General features: G+C 41.4%; 1 protein-coding gene across 6 annotated transcripts in view; it reads right to left on the bottom strand.

The window, feature by feature from the left end:
* Positions 1–8,124, bottom strand: part of ROBO1 (roundabout guidance receptor 1) — a 415,896-nt gene extending 407,772 nt beyond the window's left edge. For all 6 annotated transcript variants that reach the window (XM_046003038.1, XM_046003042.1, XM_046003041.1 and 3 more), the window contains exon 1: positions 7,110–8,124. In XM_046003038.1, the coding sequence (XP_045858994.1) occupies positions 7,110–7,164 (55 nt within the window). In that variant the 5' untranslated portion in view covers positions 7,165–8,124. The remainder of the gene's footprint in view (positions 1–7,109) is intronic.
* Between the last annotated feature and the right edge of the window lie 7,602 nt (positions 8,125–15,726).

Below are 15,726 nucleotides of genomic sequence, written 5' to 3'. Positions count from 1 at the left end.
TACAAACGTGACTTAACTCACTTTGTTACATGAGTGAGCACCATTTTAGTGAGGTTTCAGAGTAACAAAGACTGCCTTTTAAAGCAAGCCTGGGTAAACAAAATACACTTTACACCCTGAAACTAAAAAAGTATACATTTTCAAATTCCTTTATCTAGGGAAGGGATCGTAGGCAGACACTTCTAGCCAAACTAAGGGTTAGTACATCATTGGAAAAGTAGAAAAGACATCGCAGGCTAAGACAGAAATATAATTAGCGTACAGGCTATTTAAATTTGGAGATCAAATTATGAGACTGAGTATAACTCATTAGCACTTTATGATGCCAAATGATCTTGAAATGCATGCGTGTGGCCCCATTCTCTCATTCTTTGGCCCCATTTTCCTTTCAAACTCCATCTAGGATTGCTAATGACACAAAAGGGCTTCAGTCACATCAGAGGGGAGACACTGAAACAGGACCCCTGTTTCCTTTTCGGCTAACATCCAAGAATGCGTTTACCACATTGATGTATTTTTCCATAATCGTGCATGAATTATGACAATACGTAACATGCTACCAGAACATTAATGGTCATGTAAACATTGTATTGTTATGCTCATAGAAACTTTAAGTTATATCAAGAGATAACATTTACCTAAAATGATTTTTTAAGTACTAAATAGTCCCATGTGACAATTTTATTTCTCTTAAAATACTTTTCCTCACATTCAAAGAATAGACAAGGAAAGAAGAATCACAGTGTTAGGGATACAAACTGGGTGTCCAACAGTCTCAAGTAGAACCTCCTGCAGATAATTTTAGGGGAAAGTTCCAAGGACTCCAAGCTCCTGCCATGGCTGACTGTGGCTAAGCTGTCTTTGGTTCTCAGGCCATGTACAGAGGAGTTGAACGCAGGCATAGGTGGCCCATACTTTGAACTTGATACTTTCTGAAATCCAATCAACAGCATTTTCAGAAAGTGTCAACAGCAGCTGCTACTGCCAGAAGTGTTTAAAAAAAAAAAGTTTTCTAGTAAAAAAACCCCCCAAAAACAAAAAACTAACATGAACTAAAAAACAGATTCCCCAAGTACATGGTATTACTAGGAATCCAAGTCTACTCTTCTCATATGCTGTATACATACCAGTCAACCACTTGACTTAAAAAGGACATATTCCCACTTAACAGAACCACACAGCTCTGTTGACATTCGCTTGTGTCCATTGATGGTGCTTTTAACGCTTCATTTAAGTGTCAAACTAGGTGACAGGCATTAAGCCTACAGACTATTCCGCATAACACCAGTGGCTGAAGAACACTTTCTCCAATTGTTTACCTTCTATACATTCTTCCCTAAATAAGATAAATTAATCAAACCAAAGAGATACTCTTTTTCGGCTCTAAGCCATGGACAGCTGTGAACACTGCAGAGGCACTTCTCTCGGTGAAGGGAATCAGAAAGATATGCACAGTCAAGCTGTTCAAAATATTGTTATATGGGTAGAACAACATTGTCATAAGATGTCTGGAAGCCAAGTAAAATCTCAGAAGTAAGGGGATCTGTAGCAGCCTGTTTGGGCTGAAGGGAAATAGGATTGAGATCTCCCATGAAGCAAGCAACATGACACCTTCCAGTGTTAGAAATAGCCTTTGGATGGTTAAAAAAAAAAAGAAAGAAAGAAAGAAAGAAAAAAGAAAGGAAAGGAAAGAAAAAAAAAAGCAGAGAGAGAAAGAAAGGCAAGGAAGTAAAGATCAAAGCTATCTCCCAGTACACTACAGATAATCTTTCCCTCTTCTTCAACAGCAAGATTGAAGGAAAGGGCTGAAGGTGGTGGGAGAAGGGGGAAAGGAAACCATGCTAATCCAGAATTGTAAAGAAAGGAGGTGGTCTTTGATCTCCACAGGATGGCCACTTTATTGGCTATGCATAAGCAGTTTCCAACCAGCTGATCAACCAGGTATTAATGCTCAACCCTTCCATGATCAGTAACCATGAAGTGAGTCATCTGTGAACAGCAGTCAAGCAGAAGGCTCATCTACCACCAAATGACCGTCAGCCCATGCCCAACAAACAGGGGCAGAGTGACCCCAGGGGAAATGATTGTCTCTCTGCAGGCTCTTCCTTGATGAGTGCCAATTATTTGCCTTGGACTCTGAGCAAAATCTTTCTTTCAGTGTGCATGAATGAGAATGGCATTCATTTTCCAAATTACGACTTGGAATCTACGTGCTTCAGCGTCACCAGCAGTCACTCTTTTGACTTCTGTTCAGTCACCTCTTTTAAGCATGCCCCCAAGAAGGCAGACATGATAAAGTCTCATGTGAATCGGTTCAACGTAAAGAATTGATTGTCCTACATGGTGATCTAAAAATTTAAAAACCACTTGCTTAATGGCAGGAAAAGGAATGGCTGCCTTCCAGATTTTCAAGTGTTTGGAACCACAGTCTTATTTAGGTGTATTTTTTTGGAATGAATTTTAACATTAAAAAAAATTATTGAACCATCATCTTTGTTTTTACATTTTTCATTTCTTTCTTTCAGCTGAGAGAGTACATGGTGGTTAAGAGTTTTGGAATCAGCTTGGTACAAACTCTTGCACTTTCGTATCTCCTAACCTCTCCATGATGTAGTTTCCACAAATATAAAATAGGGATAAAGTAATACTTTATTAATAATAATACCTACGTCATCAGGTTCTTATAAGCATTAATAAGATAAGGGTGAATGTTCAATAAACGATAACGTGTCTTCATGGCAATAGAACTAGTCATTGTAGACTTTCTTATGGTACCCCAAAGCTCAAATGCTCTCTCTTTTTTTTCTTTATTATTTCCTTCTTTCACTTCACTGGTCTCCTCTAACCAAAAGTGTTATGATGTAGAAGACAACTACTTAATTTTTTACTCCTCTCTATAAATCAAGGTAGTCAATATTCTAGTTTCATTAAACATGGTTTAAGAGAACTCTTCTTTGAATTTATCAAAGATTCAAAAGTTTCAAATTTTTTTTTAATTGAACTGAACAAAATGTTCAGTTCTTTATATAGTTGCTATATATGGAACGTACATACTGACATCAAATTTTCAGAAATCCACTTCTCAGATTTGCTTTTCATTTTGTGTGTGGTCAGAGGGTGTGGTCAGATATGGCTGCTCTGTCTGCTCCCACTCCACTTCTTCCCATATTTTATTTTATTTTTTTTAAGTTTTTTTTTTTTGTTTATTTGACAGACAGAGATCACAAGTAGGCAGAGAGAGAGAGGAGGAAGCAGGCTTCCCGCTGAGCAGAGAGCCCGATTCAGGGCTCGATCCCAGAACCCTGGGATTATGACCTAAACCGAAGGCAGAGGCCTAACCCACTGAGCCACCCAGGTGCGTCTCTTCCCATATTTTAAAACTAGCTCGCTTCTGAATCTATTTCTACTGTACTTCTCTAGACGTCTGCTCCTGTTTCACTTTTTCTTTTTTTTTTCTTATTACCACATTTCTTAATTTATTCCACAGATGGCCTTAGGTCTAATTTTAAGTTGGAGAACAACTCTGATTTCCTTTTATTTTCCTATAAGAAATCGAGCCTGCAAGGCAATGACCCTTTGAAGATGTAAACATTTTTAAAAGGGCCAGAAATTAACATAAGCATTACCTTAGAATCTTTTATTAACACGGACGGCACATGAAGTCTCAACCATTTATAATCGTCACTGGCAAGCTGCCGTTCCGTGTTTCCTCCCCATCATATCCCTGTTACCAGCATTTTTAATTTTAGATATCTACTCAATGTAAAGTAAACAAACAACTGTCATTGTAGGTTTGAAATTTAGCATTCGACACCACTTTAGCTCACACAGGAACACCTCATTTGTCATAGTGAAGACTAAGGGAAGACTTCAGGTCAACTTTCTACTCCAGATTTTAACCATAAATATCTTAAGTGTTAGAGGGCTCATTATCAAGAGATAAGGATACTTAAGGATGTTACAGTATTCAGGTAAGTGTATTTAAATGCCAAAGAGTTTATTAAAAAAACTAATAAGAAAGTGTTGGAATTACCAAAGAATCTTGTGTGGAGGTTTGGGTGGGAGAAGACCAGAGACCCAGGTAAGTGGCTCACATAGTGAAAATTATCTAAGAAATATCCATCTTCCCAAGAGAAAAAATCCCCCCTCCCAGAAAAAAAGAAGGAAGAAAGACAGTACTGCAAATTTTTACTTCATGTGAAATTTGGATCTCCTCCTAAATTTGAACTGGAAGTCAATTACTTTTTCTCCTTAAAAATCAGGTTTTAGAAAATGGAGTTGAGGAGAGGAAGTCTATCAGGAAAGAATGTTTAGAATCAGTCCCTGGGAGATCATACAGATTCTTTTTCTTCACTGCTGCCCCCAACTGCTCCCCTCCACCAAAAGTCTAGCTATCCACAGAAAAGAACACTCATATATCAAAACTCACTAGGGAAATTCACCTTAAAAAAAGGAGTTTCTGAATATCCATTTTTTCCTAAAATCTGTTTCCTAGAATAGTAAGAGTTGTAGCATTTGATTAATAAGTAAAAGGCTACAAAAAGCAAACACAAACTGAAGAAGAACATTTGATGTCAAGTATGATATCAACACATCACAATGGAGTTTGGGGGTTTTTTGAAGAAAACTATAGGACTTTGTTAGGTTGGCATCCAGATTTTAAAAAAAAAAGGAGAAAAGAAAGAGAAAGAACTGACAACCAATAGATACTTTTACAGGTTAAATCTTGTTGAAGGTACCTTACTCTTCAGTACACTTTGATTTATTTAAGCTTACCACATTTCTCTTAAGTACACTCCATTAACAAGTGATAGACTGTGATCTTAGGCTTGAGGCAAGATATCTTTGAAGAACTTCATTCATTCCCTGTCCAGGTGTCTTGAGCACGCCCAACTCTAGTTACTTATCTGAGTTCTGTGAAGTTTTATTCAAATCAATAGTGTGGCTTTAGAACAGCACACGGTCAGGAAATCGCCCCAGCAGCCCAGCAATTCGGCCTCCCAAGTTCAGATTCATGGCAGGAGTGAAAATCATCAAAGGAATGATAAAGTGTTGCAGGTTAAACCTCAGAAAGGCCCTCACAAGGAACGCCTCTGCCCTGCAACCTGGGGAAGGAAGCAGACAGACACCCCTGTGGGGAAAACTCAAGCTTATTAAAACTCATCAGTGACTTAAATGGAAAATTAAATTGGAAAAAAGCAAAGCCAGAAATCAGTTAAGCTCTAAGATCAGAAATGCCTCCTGTCTATTTCAACTACAAATCTCAGACACTAATTAATCAAATTATCAAATCTGAAAGGACCGTATACACATACACACACACCCCTCCCCCCCCCCCCCGCCCTGGATATTTCTCCAAGTGAAGACAGAATTTGCACACTGACGCGACCAGCCTTCAGTGATACCCTATTAGTGTGACCCTATCTTTAATCTACAGACCTGATAAAATGTCCCAACATATACAAACTCAGCTCAAACAGTGACTAATGATCATTAATCCCCCTATCTTCAGTAATCTGCCCCTCCAGTCATTTATCACACTGACACCTCACTTTACACACGTGAATAAACTTTAACTGAGAAGGTGAATCAACAAAAAAATCTCAAAGGTATCTGAAGCTGTAAATTAAACTAGGGGGAGACGTGGCAAAGGGAGACAAATAGAGAGATCAGGTCTTAATGTTTCTGATTTGCATCCAAGGCTGGGCTCAGGGATGGGGAAACTATTCAGTCCCACAGATCCTCAAACTAAGAAAAAAAAAAAAAAAAAACAACTACATTACAAAGAGGGGAAGCTGGAAGTAAGGAGAGTCAGTCCCAAAGAGTTAGTTTAATCTATTCCTCCCTTCCCACGAAATGTATGAAAACTTCAGTTTTCTGTTTTCTTCAAGGGAATAACAATGTAATGAGCTTCTTAGTTTAGCTGCAAATGTTCCTTTTAGTCAGGAAGCATATTCAGTAGGCTAATTCTTTTAGGGATCTGCTATCGTTTAGCTGATGTGCATTTTTTTTTCATATTTCATTAACTTAAGTAAAATCTTTGGTCAAAATAGAAACCATACCCATGGACCGCAAAAAGCTAAAACCAACTTTTCAAAACTGTTTCATAATCATGAACATTGAATGACTCTTAAGTTATAGGCCTTGATGCAACCTGAAGGTCAGTATTCGACTATAAGAAAATACCCTGAGGTGTAGTGTGTGTGTGCGTGTGTGTGTGTGTGTGTGTAGGCCTGAAATTGGAGCCTTGATTGAAACCAGAATCTACCAAAAGCAAAGAAAGAAAAGTTGAGTCGTGGCTCACCCTTAGCAAAAGTTTCTTAGGGAGTTTGAAGAAAACTATTTTAAGTGTATACTGGTCAGAAGGACCTCATTGCAGCATCCTTCCAACACGTCATGTAGAGAGTTTCAGTACCATTTAATTAATCGCCAAAATCCTAAATTCAGCATTGCCAAGGAAAATTCCCAGGCAACTAACTGTTCCCCTTCAGATAATTGCAACTGCCTGTTTTCCTTCTAAATCCAGCCAGGCAGAATGGCTAGTTGATACCCTACCGTAAGAAGGAGTTATTTCCTGAAGTTTCTTCGGAATCGAATTTAATTACAGACTTTGGTTACATAAAACAACTACTAATAACCCCTTGTACTCGGAAGAGGAGGGGCGAATGGTACGACCAGGTTCAGGAATCCTGGCGGGTCTCTGGGCCCCAAGTTCCCCGGGCGCACCTCTCCCTCTCCGAAGGAAGAAGCCGAAGGATGAAACTCGTTTTGGCTCATCCTAAGGCCTGAAGCTCACCGCCAGCCGCTGCCTCCTCCCACCCGAGAGCTCAGACCGTGCGTTTGCCCAGAGTGATCTGGGCGTGCCCTGAACTTGGCAAAAGGCCGAGGTCCGCGATGAGGCATAGGGGTCTTGGGGGATGGGAGAAAAGGGCCGACCCAAAGTGCAAACTAAGAACCTTTTCGCTTAAAACTCCTTACATGGATCCAACCCCTCCAGCCTTAGAAGGGAGAGGTCGCAGAAAACGCAGCTCGGGGTTTGATTCCGAAAAGTGGGGAGGGGGCGTGCAAGGGAGATGAAGGGTGAATGAAGAAAGAAGACGCGAGGTTACCTGAACAGAGACATATTAATCCAAAGAGGTAAAAGTGAGCAGGCTCCGCGATCATTGTCCTCGGGTGGATCCTGCATACAGTCTCATGCCAAGAGGAGGGAGTAGAAATGGGGTCCCCAAATTTATGAAGCCACACACCACACACACTACACACAAAGGCTTAATATAAGCAACGTGGGTCAATCCGCCAAGAGTTTTCAGGGCAATTACTTGTCGACCTTTCCGGACGCTTGTCAATACCTCAGAGCCCTTTGCAAACTAAGAATTCCAAGGTTTGCCTCCTCTGGCTCCGGGATTTCCGAGGAGGCTCGGCCACTTCCAAGAACCATCCAAAGCGAACAACAAAGAGCCGAGGCAGAAGAGCAGTTGTGCGGTTTCCTGCCTCCGGGTCTCGCCGAGCCTCCCGGCGTGCGCCCCCACACTGTGCGCCCGAGCGCCGCGGCGAGGGCAGGCGCGGCAGCGGCAAACTTGGGGTGTGAGAACTGCTTAGGGAGGGCCAAAAAAAGTGCTTCTCTGTCCACAGTCTAGCCCAGTCAACAGCTGGCCACCAGCGGCGGCGAGGAAGGCAGCCAAGGCAGCGGCAGCAGCTCCGGAGGACGGGCAAAGGGTGCTGGGGGTGTGCCTGGGTGACTCCGCGCGCTGGGGCCGAACGAGGGGGCGGTGCGGCGACAGTGGTTGCCCGAGCCGGCCCTTGTTCCCATCACTTGGGGGATGCGGAGGGCACTCGGGACAGCAGCAGGTCCGCGGACAGACGCGCGCCTCCCCGGTGCCCCCAGCCCCGCGCAGCGCTCACCATCGCCCCGGGTCCCTCGCTCTCCGGGGCGTGCGCTTAGGGCACCCCGAACTCTCCGCGGCCGGGACGCTGGAGCCCAAACTTCCTGAGGATAGCTGTCCGCAGCCTTGGCTCGCGGTAGCTGTAGAGAGGCAGCTCCTAGACCTCCCCTGGGTGGCGGAGAGGCGCGAGGAGGATGCTGCTGCGGGTGGGAGCGACGGCTGCCGCTGCTCACCCGAGCTCCGCCGGGATCAGCAGCGTCTGAAGTTTCTGCTCTCACGCTGCCGCTTCTCTGGCTCAACCGCTTGTGGGTTTCCCCACCGTCCCCGCGGCTCCCAGTTTCCTCCCTCTCCTCCCGGGCCCGCGAATACTTAAAGGGGCCGCGCAGTCCTTTCCGCGCTTCACTCTACCCTCTCCAGACGCTGGTCTGGCAAGTTCTGCTCGTTAATATTTCCATCCGCCAGCCGGGGTGCCCGACTGCGCCCTCAGGTGAGAATCAAACTGCTCAGTATCCGAAATCCAAACGAATGGGAACTTGCCTTGTTCCTCTGACTACCCCTGGCTCCCCTGCACCTTTCTCCAAATGGAACCTCCCAGCCAAAGACTTCAAAAATCCTCCTGGTCCAGTTTAACCTCTTCTTTACCGCTTCAAGAGTTGGAATCAACTCTCCGATAACTCCACCCTACGTGACTCCACATTCCCATTTTTGTTTTTAATCAAATGTGGCCAAACACTCCTGTAGGACGGGAGGTAGAGTGATGACAATCTAGACTATGTTAACGATTACTCTCTATTACATAATAGATGGGCATTCTCTTTCAAAAATCACGCTCTTTTAAACGGCATTTGTTGACAGTCATGTACGCAAGTCTATCCAATTGGAAGGACCCAGGGGTGAGCCATGGGCTCTTTCTGTGTCACCAAGAGCCCCTCCTTCAACTTCACTGACTCTAGGTATTAGAATGTTAACAACGGGTAAGTAATTCTGAAATAAGGACAAGTGCAAAAAACAAACAAACAAACAAAAAACCTTGCGGATCCCAAAGTTTGTATAAGAGAAGCCATTCAGCATTTTCTAAATCAGAGGGCCTGGCCTTTGATACCCCATAGACCCTCCTTGAAACCCCAACCTACCAGTTACTCTTTCTGTTATCATGCCAAATCTGTTTTCTCTTCTCAAAAATAGAGACGCTTGGGATATTAACAAATATTAACAAACCATAACCAAAGCAAACCAAGCCTGGCATATCTGAGGAGCCATCTTGCATTCATTCACTGCTTTTTTCTTTCTATTAAGTGAGACTCTGTGTCTATATAACACCTGAGACATGGCGAGTGCCCCATAAATTGTAAATACTGCTATTTAGAACTATTCTTTCAAATAGATTATTACCTACAAAATTATGTACAATAACTTCAAAATTGTTATTTGGTATCTATCTGAATGTACCAGCCCTGTTTTCAGCAGTTGTCTCTGGAGAGGACAAATGCATACTAGATTTGGGGGAGGGGGGGCGAATGAATTGGCTCTTTATGCTGTTACACTTTTCTATTTTCTTTTTTAAGTGAGCACATGAATTACCTAACGAAAGATAAAATGTTAAAAGCAAACCATACATTCATTTTGGTTGTTGTTGGTACAACCAATGACTGTGGAACAACATTCTGCAGAAAGAAACTCTAGTTAATAGCGCCTATCTCTGAAAGTGAAAGATAGTTTAATCCTGGGAAAGCTGACTGAAAATTCAGTAAACAGGCTGGAGATAAGAATTCAAAGACTTCAACCAAAATCTTTTCAGCAATAAGAACAAGAATGTGCTGTAACTGTTGGAAAACATACATCGATTTGGTCTTTGTGAAAGGATATTTATTGAGAAACATAGAATATATCTTTTTCTTCCTTGGGATAAAACATGCTTGTAAGATAAGCTTACCCACTAACAGAAAATAAATAAGGTAAAGCATGGTACTTGAGAAAGAGAGAGGAGAAAATCCTCCAAATCCTCATATCATCTGAGTGCATTTTAAATAAAGATTTTGAACATCCACGTAGTAAAACGTGTATATTATTTAATGTAAACTGGAATATGTATGAAAATCCCTATTGCATTTTTTTCCAAAGTGGATCTCCTGGTCCCTAGAAGTTTGCTAAAATTTTTTAAGATCTCCTTCACTGATCTCATTATCATCGAATGGAAACCATATGAATACTTTTTTCAATTCAACCCTTTTATTTTTCAACCTCCCTCCTCCCCCCTCCATCTCCTCTACCTTATACTTAGAGATTAGATTACCTAGGAGTCAGCAAAAAGAATCCTTAAGGAAACTTTTGGCCAGTCCCTGATGTGGACCATCATCATCAACACATATGCTGGCCTTTCTTCCCATGTCTCATACACAGTGTGCTTTTCTGCCAATTATGTCAGTAAGGGTGGCACCTGGAGACAAGAACTTGTAGTCAGAAGGTATTAGGGATCTATGACAAGTGAAACTCAGTGTTCCTGAGAACTTTTGCAATGCCTTCCTTCCACTCACTTACTTACTCTTACCGGTGAGAACAAACACTTTATAAATCTCATCTATGTGCGAGAACCAGTAAAGGGCTCGGTAGAGACAAGATGCAAAGAGAAACTCCATCACCAGGCCCTCAGAGCTCTTACTCTAGCAAGATACACAAGTCCCAGAGTGGAACCGATCAGAAGTTGAAACAATGTGTCACTAAAGTTAAATCCTTCCTGGAGATGAATAAAGTATAACAACTTGTCCTTTCCACGTCTACTCCTGGAGATTAAATTACTAGTAGAATGCATAAAGTGTTCATGTTTGGTATGTCTGTATGACCACGCATGCAAGTGTGAGTGTGTACACGTGGATGTGATGTCTACCTCTGTCACGTCTGCAGGCAGCTCTGACACGTGCAACAGAACTCTGACAAAGAACAAAGGAAGGAGAAAATGTCCTAACTTGCACTCAGAAACTATTCTGATCACTATGATCTGAAGGAGCCGCAAATTCTAAAGTTCCATTTAGAAAATTCTGATCTCATTTGGAGCTTATGGAATTCAGGATCCCTGAAATGTCTCCTTCAGAATTTTGAGGAAACCCAAAAATAATACACTCAAATAGTTCTGGAATGGGGCTTCTTTGACAGGAAAGATTCTGGAGCTGTGATAATCTCTTTGGTTGGTCTGATCCGATTTTATCTCTCATGGGGGTAGTTACAGGAACTCAGGAAATAACAGAACTCCCAGACTCCCTCCAGGGATCCCAGATATCACCTACCCAGATCAGGAGGAGCAGAGAAGAGTTCCTAAGGAAACTACAAACCAGAACATTGCTCTCTCTTCACCTCTTAAGAAGAAGCCTTAGAATCAGATCATGCCAGGGCCTGGGATACTGTCAAAAGTTCCAGAAGATCTGGTGAGAAGCGGCATAGTACACACAGTAAACGCAAAGGCTATGCTGTGTATTCCAAGATACTATCCCTTAGGGCACAACCGCTAGCTTAGCAATTTCTACATGAAACTCCTGAATAACCTGTGAAATCTTTGGTATGTAAATGAATGAACTAGGCTGAATATTTGAATAATTTCAAATCTGAATATTTTTTCTAAGTTTGGATATATAAGAGAAGTTCCATTTGGAGATAAGTGGGTAGGTCAGTGGGTGGTCAAGTTAAGTGACCAACTTTTGATATCATCTCAGACCTTGATCTTAAGGTCATGAGTTCTAGCCCAGTGTTGGGCTCCACACTGCTTATGAAGTGTACTTTAAAAAAAGGAGAGAGAGAGATAAGTTCCATTCAATAAAGTGAATAATACATCTGTTGGAAACACTGACTGTCTTGAGAAGTCGTGTCTCTTTAGTAAACATTGCTCATTGTCTGCCATGCTGCTCATGTAGTAATATCTCTAATCCTTCATTCCTAACAATTAAGAACCTCAGTTTTGTTCATTAAACTGCATATGGTCATTCCTTTGGGGGGAAAGTTATGTTTTGTTTAAATGAGCAATACAGTATTGCTTACAGATTCTAACTACCTTATGTGATAGCAACAAAAGTCATATGCAATAAATCACATGTGGTGGGGTATAGGTTTAACACACAATGGCAGTTCAAGGAAGAGAGAAGTAATTTAGGGTCAGAGGAGTTACAAAAAAGACAGACAGAAAGAAAGAAAAGAATGGTAGGTAGGATTTTTAAATATGCATAATTTTTTTTCAAGAAAGATTAAAATTTACCTTGATGTTTTCTTTAAAGTGTATGTAGGGCACATTTTAACATTACTTTTGCTTGTTTGCTTCTCTGCCTTTTAGAATGTATAATTATTGGCCCCAAACCAGGAACCATAGGGAGAAGAGATTTCCTGGGTGTTCTGTCTTCACTTACTTAAAGACTTAAGGCACTGTCACCTGGGCCAGTTTCTTCACTACAGGAAAGAGTGGGATAGAACTCCATTAGTCTCGCTGTCTCTAAAGCTCATTAAAAAATAGCAAGTATGATGCAGGCAAGCTTCTGTGGAATTACTGTAAATGTGTTTGCCTTTTAGCGTCTCAGCATCCTGGGGACATTGGAGCTAGGTGCTTTATTGCTAAGTCTTTTTGATAGAACCTGGGACCTTCACTATTAGCTACAGAGGTCTCGCTAGAATTTACTCCTCTAATGTGAACAATTTGTTTTTGAAGATGAAGGAGAGGACACTGGGAAGTAGCTTTGATTGAGGTCAACATTTTGGGGCCTTTACAGACATTATCTTGATCTAATTCTCATCATGTGATGTGGTACATCATGAGAGGTGATGGTGTGATCACCTCTTCTGTGAGGTGGTATTATTATCCTCACTTAGAGATGAGGTTGAGATATTAAATCATTAACTGAAGGTTCAGGGCTCTGGGAGTCATGATCTTATATTTAAACTCAGTTGGTTTTGAACCAGAGCACACGGTGGTGGCGGGGGGGGGGGGGGGGGGTGGGGGGGGTGGGGGGGGGGAGGGGGGGTGGAGGGTTTCATGGTAGGACAGGCTTGGGAGACTTTGAAGTCAACACATTTAAGGATTTCCCAAAGCCTTTAATATGCAAATGATTATTGAGTCCCCAAGAGAAGAGCATCTGGAGAAGCCCTGTGTTTCTCACCATCACTGCCCCTCTACCCCACACTACTACAATAGTAATATCTCCAATGTTCCACATCTAAGGATTCAGATTTTCAGCCTTCCCTGGCTAAGTTGCTTATGTTACTTCTGTGAGGAAAATGTATTTGTCTTGAAATGAGCAATGCAGTATTCCTTCCTGAGAAAGGCTGTAAATGTAAGTAACTGCCCTTCCAGGCCACACTTCAAAACCCAGCCAGAGGGGTCCTGTTGAAACCTGAGTCAGACCCTGTCTCTCCTCTGCTCCCAAACCTCCAGTGATTTCCCATCTCACTCGGAATGAGAGGTCACTCTTCTCTGACCGCGTCTCCTTCCCCATTTACTTGCCTGTGCTCATTTTGCTTCCTTGCAAGGGCCTCTGTGATAATCTAGAATGTTCTCTCAGGTAATGACCTGCCCCGAATATTCTGTTCTTCATCTGATTGAGTCCTCACTTCCATAAATCCACCCAACTACTCTTTCCTCTCTCAGGTTTTAATAAAATCAAATGTGCTCGGAAGATCTTTTTCTTTTCTTTTCTTTCTTTTTTTCTTTTTTTTTTTTTTAAGATTTTATTTGTTTATTTGACAGAGAGAGATCACAAGTAGGCAGAGAGGCAGGCGGTGGGGGAGGGGGAGAAGCAGGCTCCCCACTGAACAGAGAGCCTGGGATCATGACCCAAGCCTGAGCGGAAGACAGCGGCTTAACCCACTGAGCCACCTAGGAACCTCTCGGAGGATCTTTTTCTGACCACCAATGATAAAATGACATCTTCACACAGTACTTTTCATTTCCATTTCATGCTTCATTTTTCTATTTTGTTCTGTTTTTCTCACAGAGCACTTATCCCATCTAGGATACTACATATTTCTCTCTTTTTAAAAATTTGTTTATTTTAAAATTTCTTTATTTTAAAATCTTTAAGATTTTATTTATTTATTTGACAGAGAGGGAACATAAGCAGGGAGAACAGCAGGCAGAGGGAGAGGGAGAAGTAGGCCCACTGCAGAGCAGGGCGGCTGATGCAGGGCTTGATCCTGGGACTCCAGGATCATGACCTGAACAGACAGAACCGAAGGGAGACGTTTAACCAACCTAGCCTCCCAGGCACCCCTAGGTTACTCCATATATTTTTTATTTGTGGGGTGATGGCTTCGTTCCTCTTAAAATACGGTATGGAGTAAGAAATTCTTGACTGTTTTATTCACTTTTATATGTCCAGCATCAACAGAGCCTGGAATTCAAATATTTGTTAAATGAATGAATAAATGAATGAATGGATGGGTCATTTTTCAGGGTTAATATATCTTTTGGGGAAAATGCATCTTTAAAGAACCTATTTCTGTAGTTTTAAGTTATATTTTCTCTAATATGTAATCCCATTTTTTATTTAATCTTTAAGTTTTTGTAACTGAGAAAACTGAAGTCTAAAGAAACTGGGTTTCCCCAAAATATTCCTTTAGTCGTACTTTCATTCAAAACCAGAACCCAGTCCTTTAAGTCAATAGACGGGCGCCTGGGTGGCGCAGATGGTTAAGTGGCATTCCCTTGGTTTCTGTTCAGGTCTTCACTTCAGGGCCCTGATGTTGGGGTCAGGCTCTGTGCTCAGGACAAAGTCTCCTTAAGACTCTCTCTCCCTCTGCCCCTCCCCACTCACTCTCACTCTCTTCCTCAAATAAATAAATTTAATACATCGCTAGAGATCTCTTTCCACCGAAACAGGTTAATGAGAAATTCTTGGACCAGGAGATCCTGGGTGGCTCAGTTGTTAAGCGTTCACCTTCAGTTGAGGTCATGATGCCGGGGTCCTGGGATGGAGCCCACGTCCATCCCTGCTTGGCAGGAGCCTGCTTCTCCCCCTCTCACTCCCCCTGTTTGTGTTCTCTGTCTCTCTGTCCGTCAAATAAATAAAATCTTAAAAAAAAAAAAAAATTCTTGGACCAGATTTTCTACCTTTAGAATACTTTCATCAGTAGATACAATGAGGTACAATACATACTGTATTATTCTACATTATATAGTAATGTAGAATTTTTTGTATTTCTGACTTATCTTCAGGAATGCAGGAACTGTGGCTTTTAAAAGAAACTTCAGCTCCTAATATCATAAACTAATAACACCTAACATTTATATAGCACTATATGCTAGAGGTACTATTCTAAGTATTTTATACATTCCAACTCATTAATATACTCTGAATCCTCAGAAATACATTATTTGATCAGTGACTATTATTGTCCTATTTTATACAGGAAGAGATGGAGGACGTTCAGCTAATATGAAGCCAAATACATATTTGAACCTTGGCTACTTGAATTTATCCCCACACCAGACTTTGTGGTACAAATAAAAGCTGTTACTTCATGTTACTCTTACAGATTTGGTTCTAGCTGGAGGAAGCTATCAATATGTAAGTTTTCTTTTGTTTGTTTTGAGATCTACTTTCATTTTGGGAATAAGCACAGGAAAGTGACTCTGAAGTATATGCATCTGTAGTTCTACTTCTATATGGAATTTAGATACTTAAATCTTTTTTATTTTATGTACAAAATGTACAAAGGGTTTTTTTGTTTCTCTTAACTCTGATAAGAAGGCACGGAAAAATAAATAGTACAAGTTCTTTAAGAACTTCAAAGTATATTGAAAAACATAAAGATGAATGTATATTTATATCTTACCATAGAATTTTGCTATCTCTTTGGTTCTTCCAGATAT

The sequence above is a fragment of the Meles meles genome, chromosome 4 (genome assembly GCF_922984935.1).
Source record: "Meles meles chromosome 4, mMelMel3.1 paternal haplotype, whole genome shotgun sequence".
NCBI classification, from domain to species: Eukaryota; Metazoa; Chordata; class Mammalia; order Carnivora; family Mustelidae; genus Meles; species Meles meles.
This window is presented reverse-complemented; position numbering and strand designations above follow the sequence as displayed.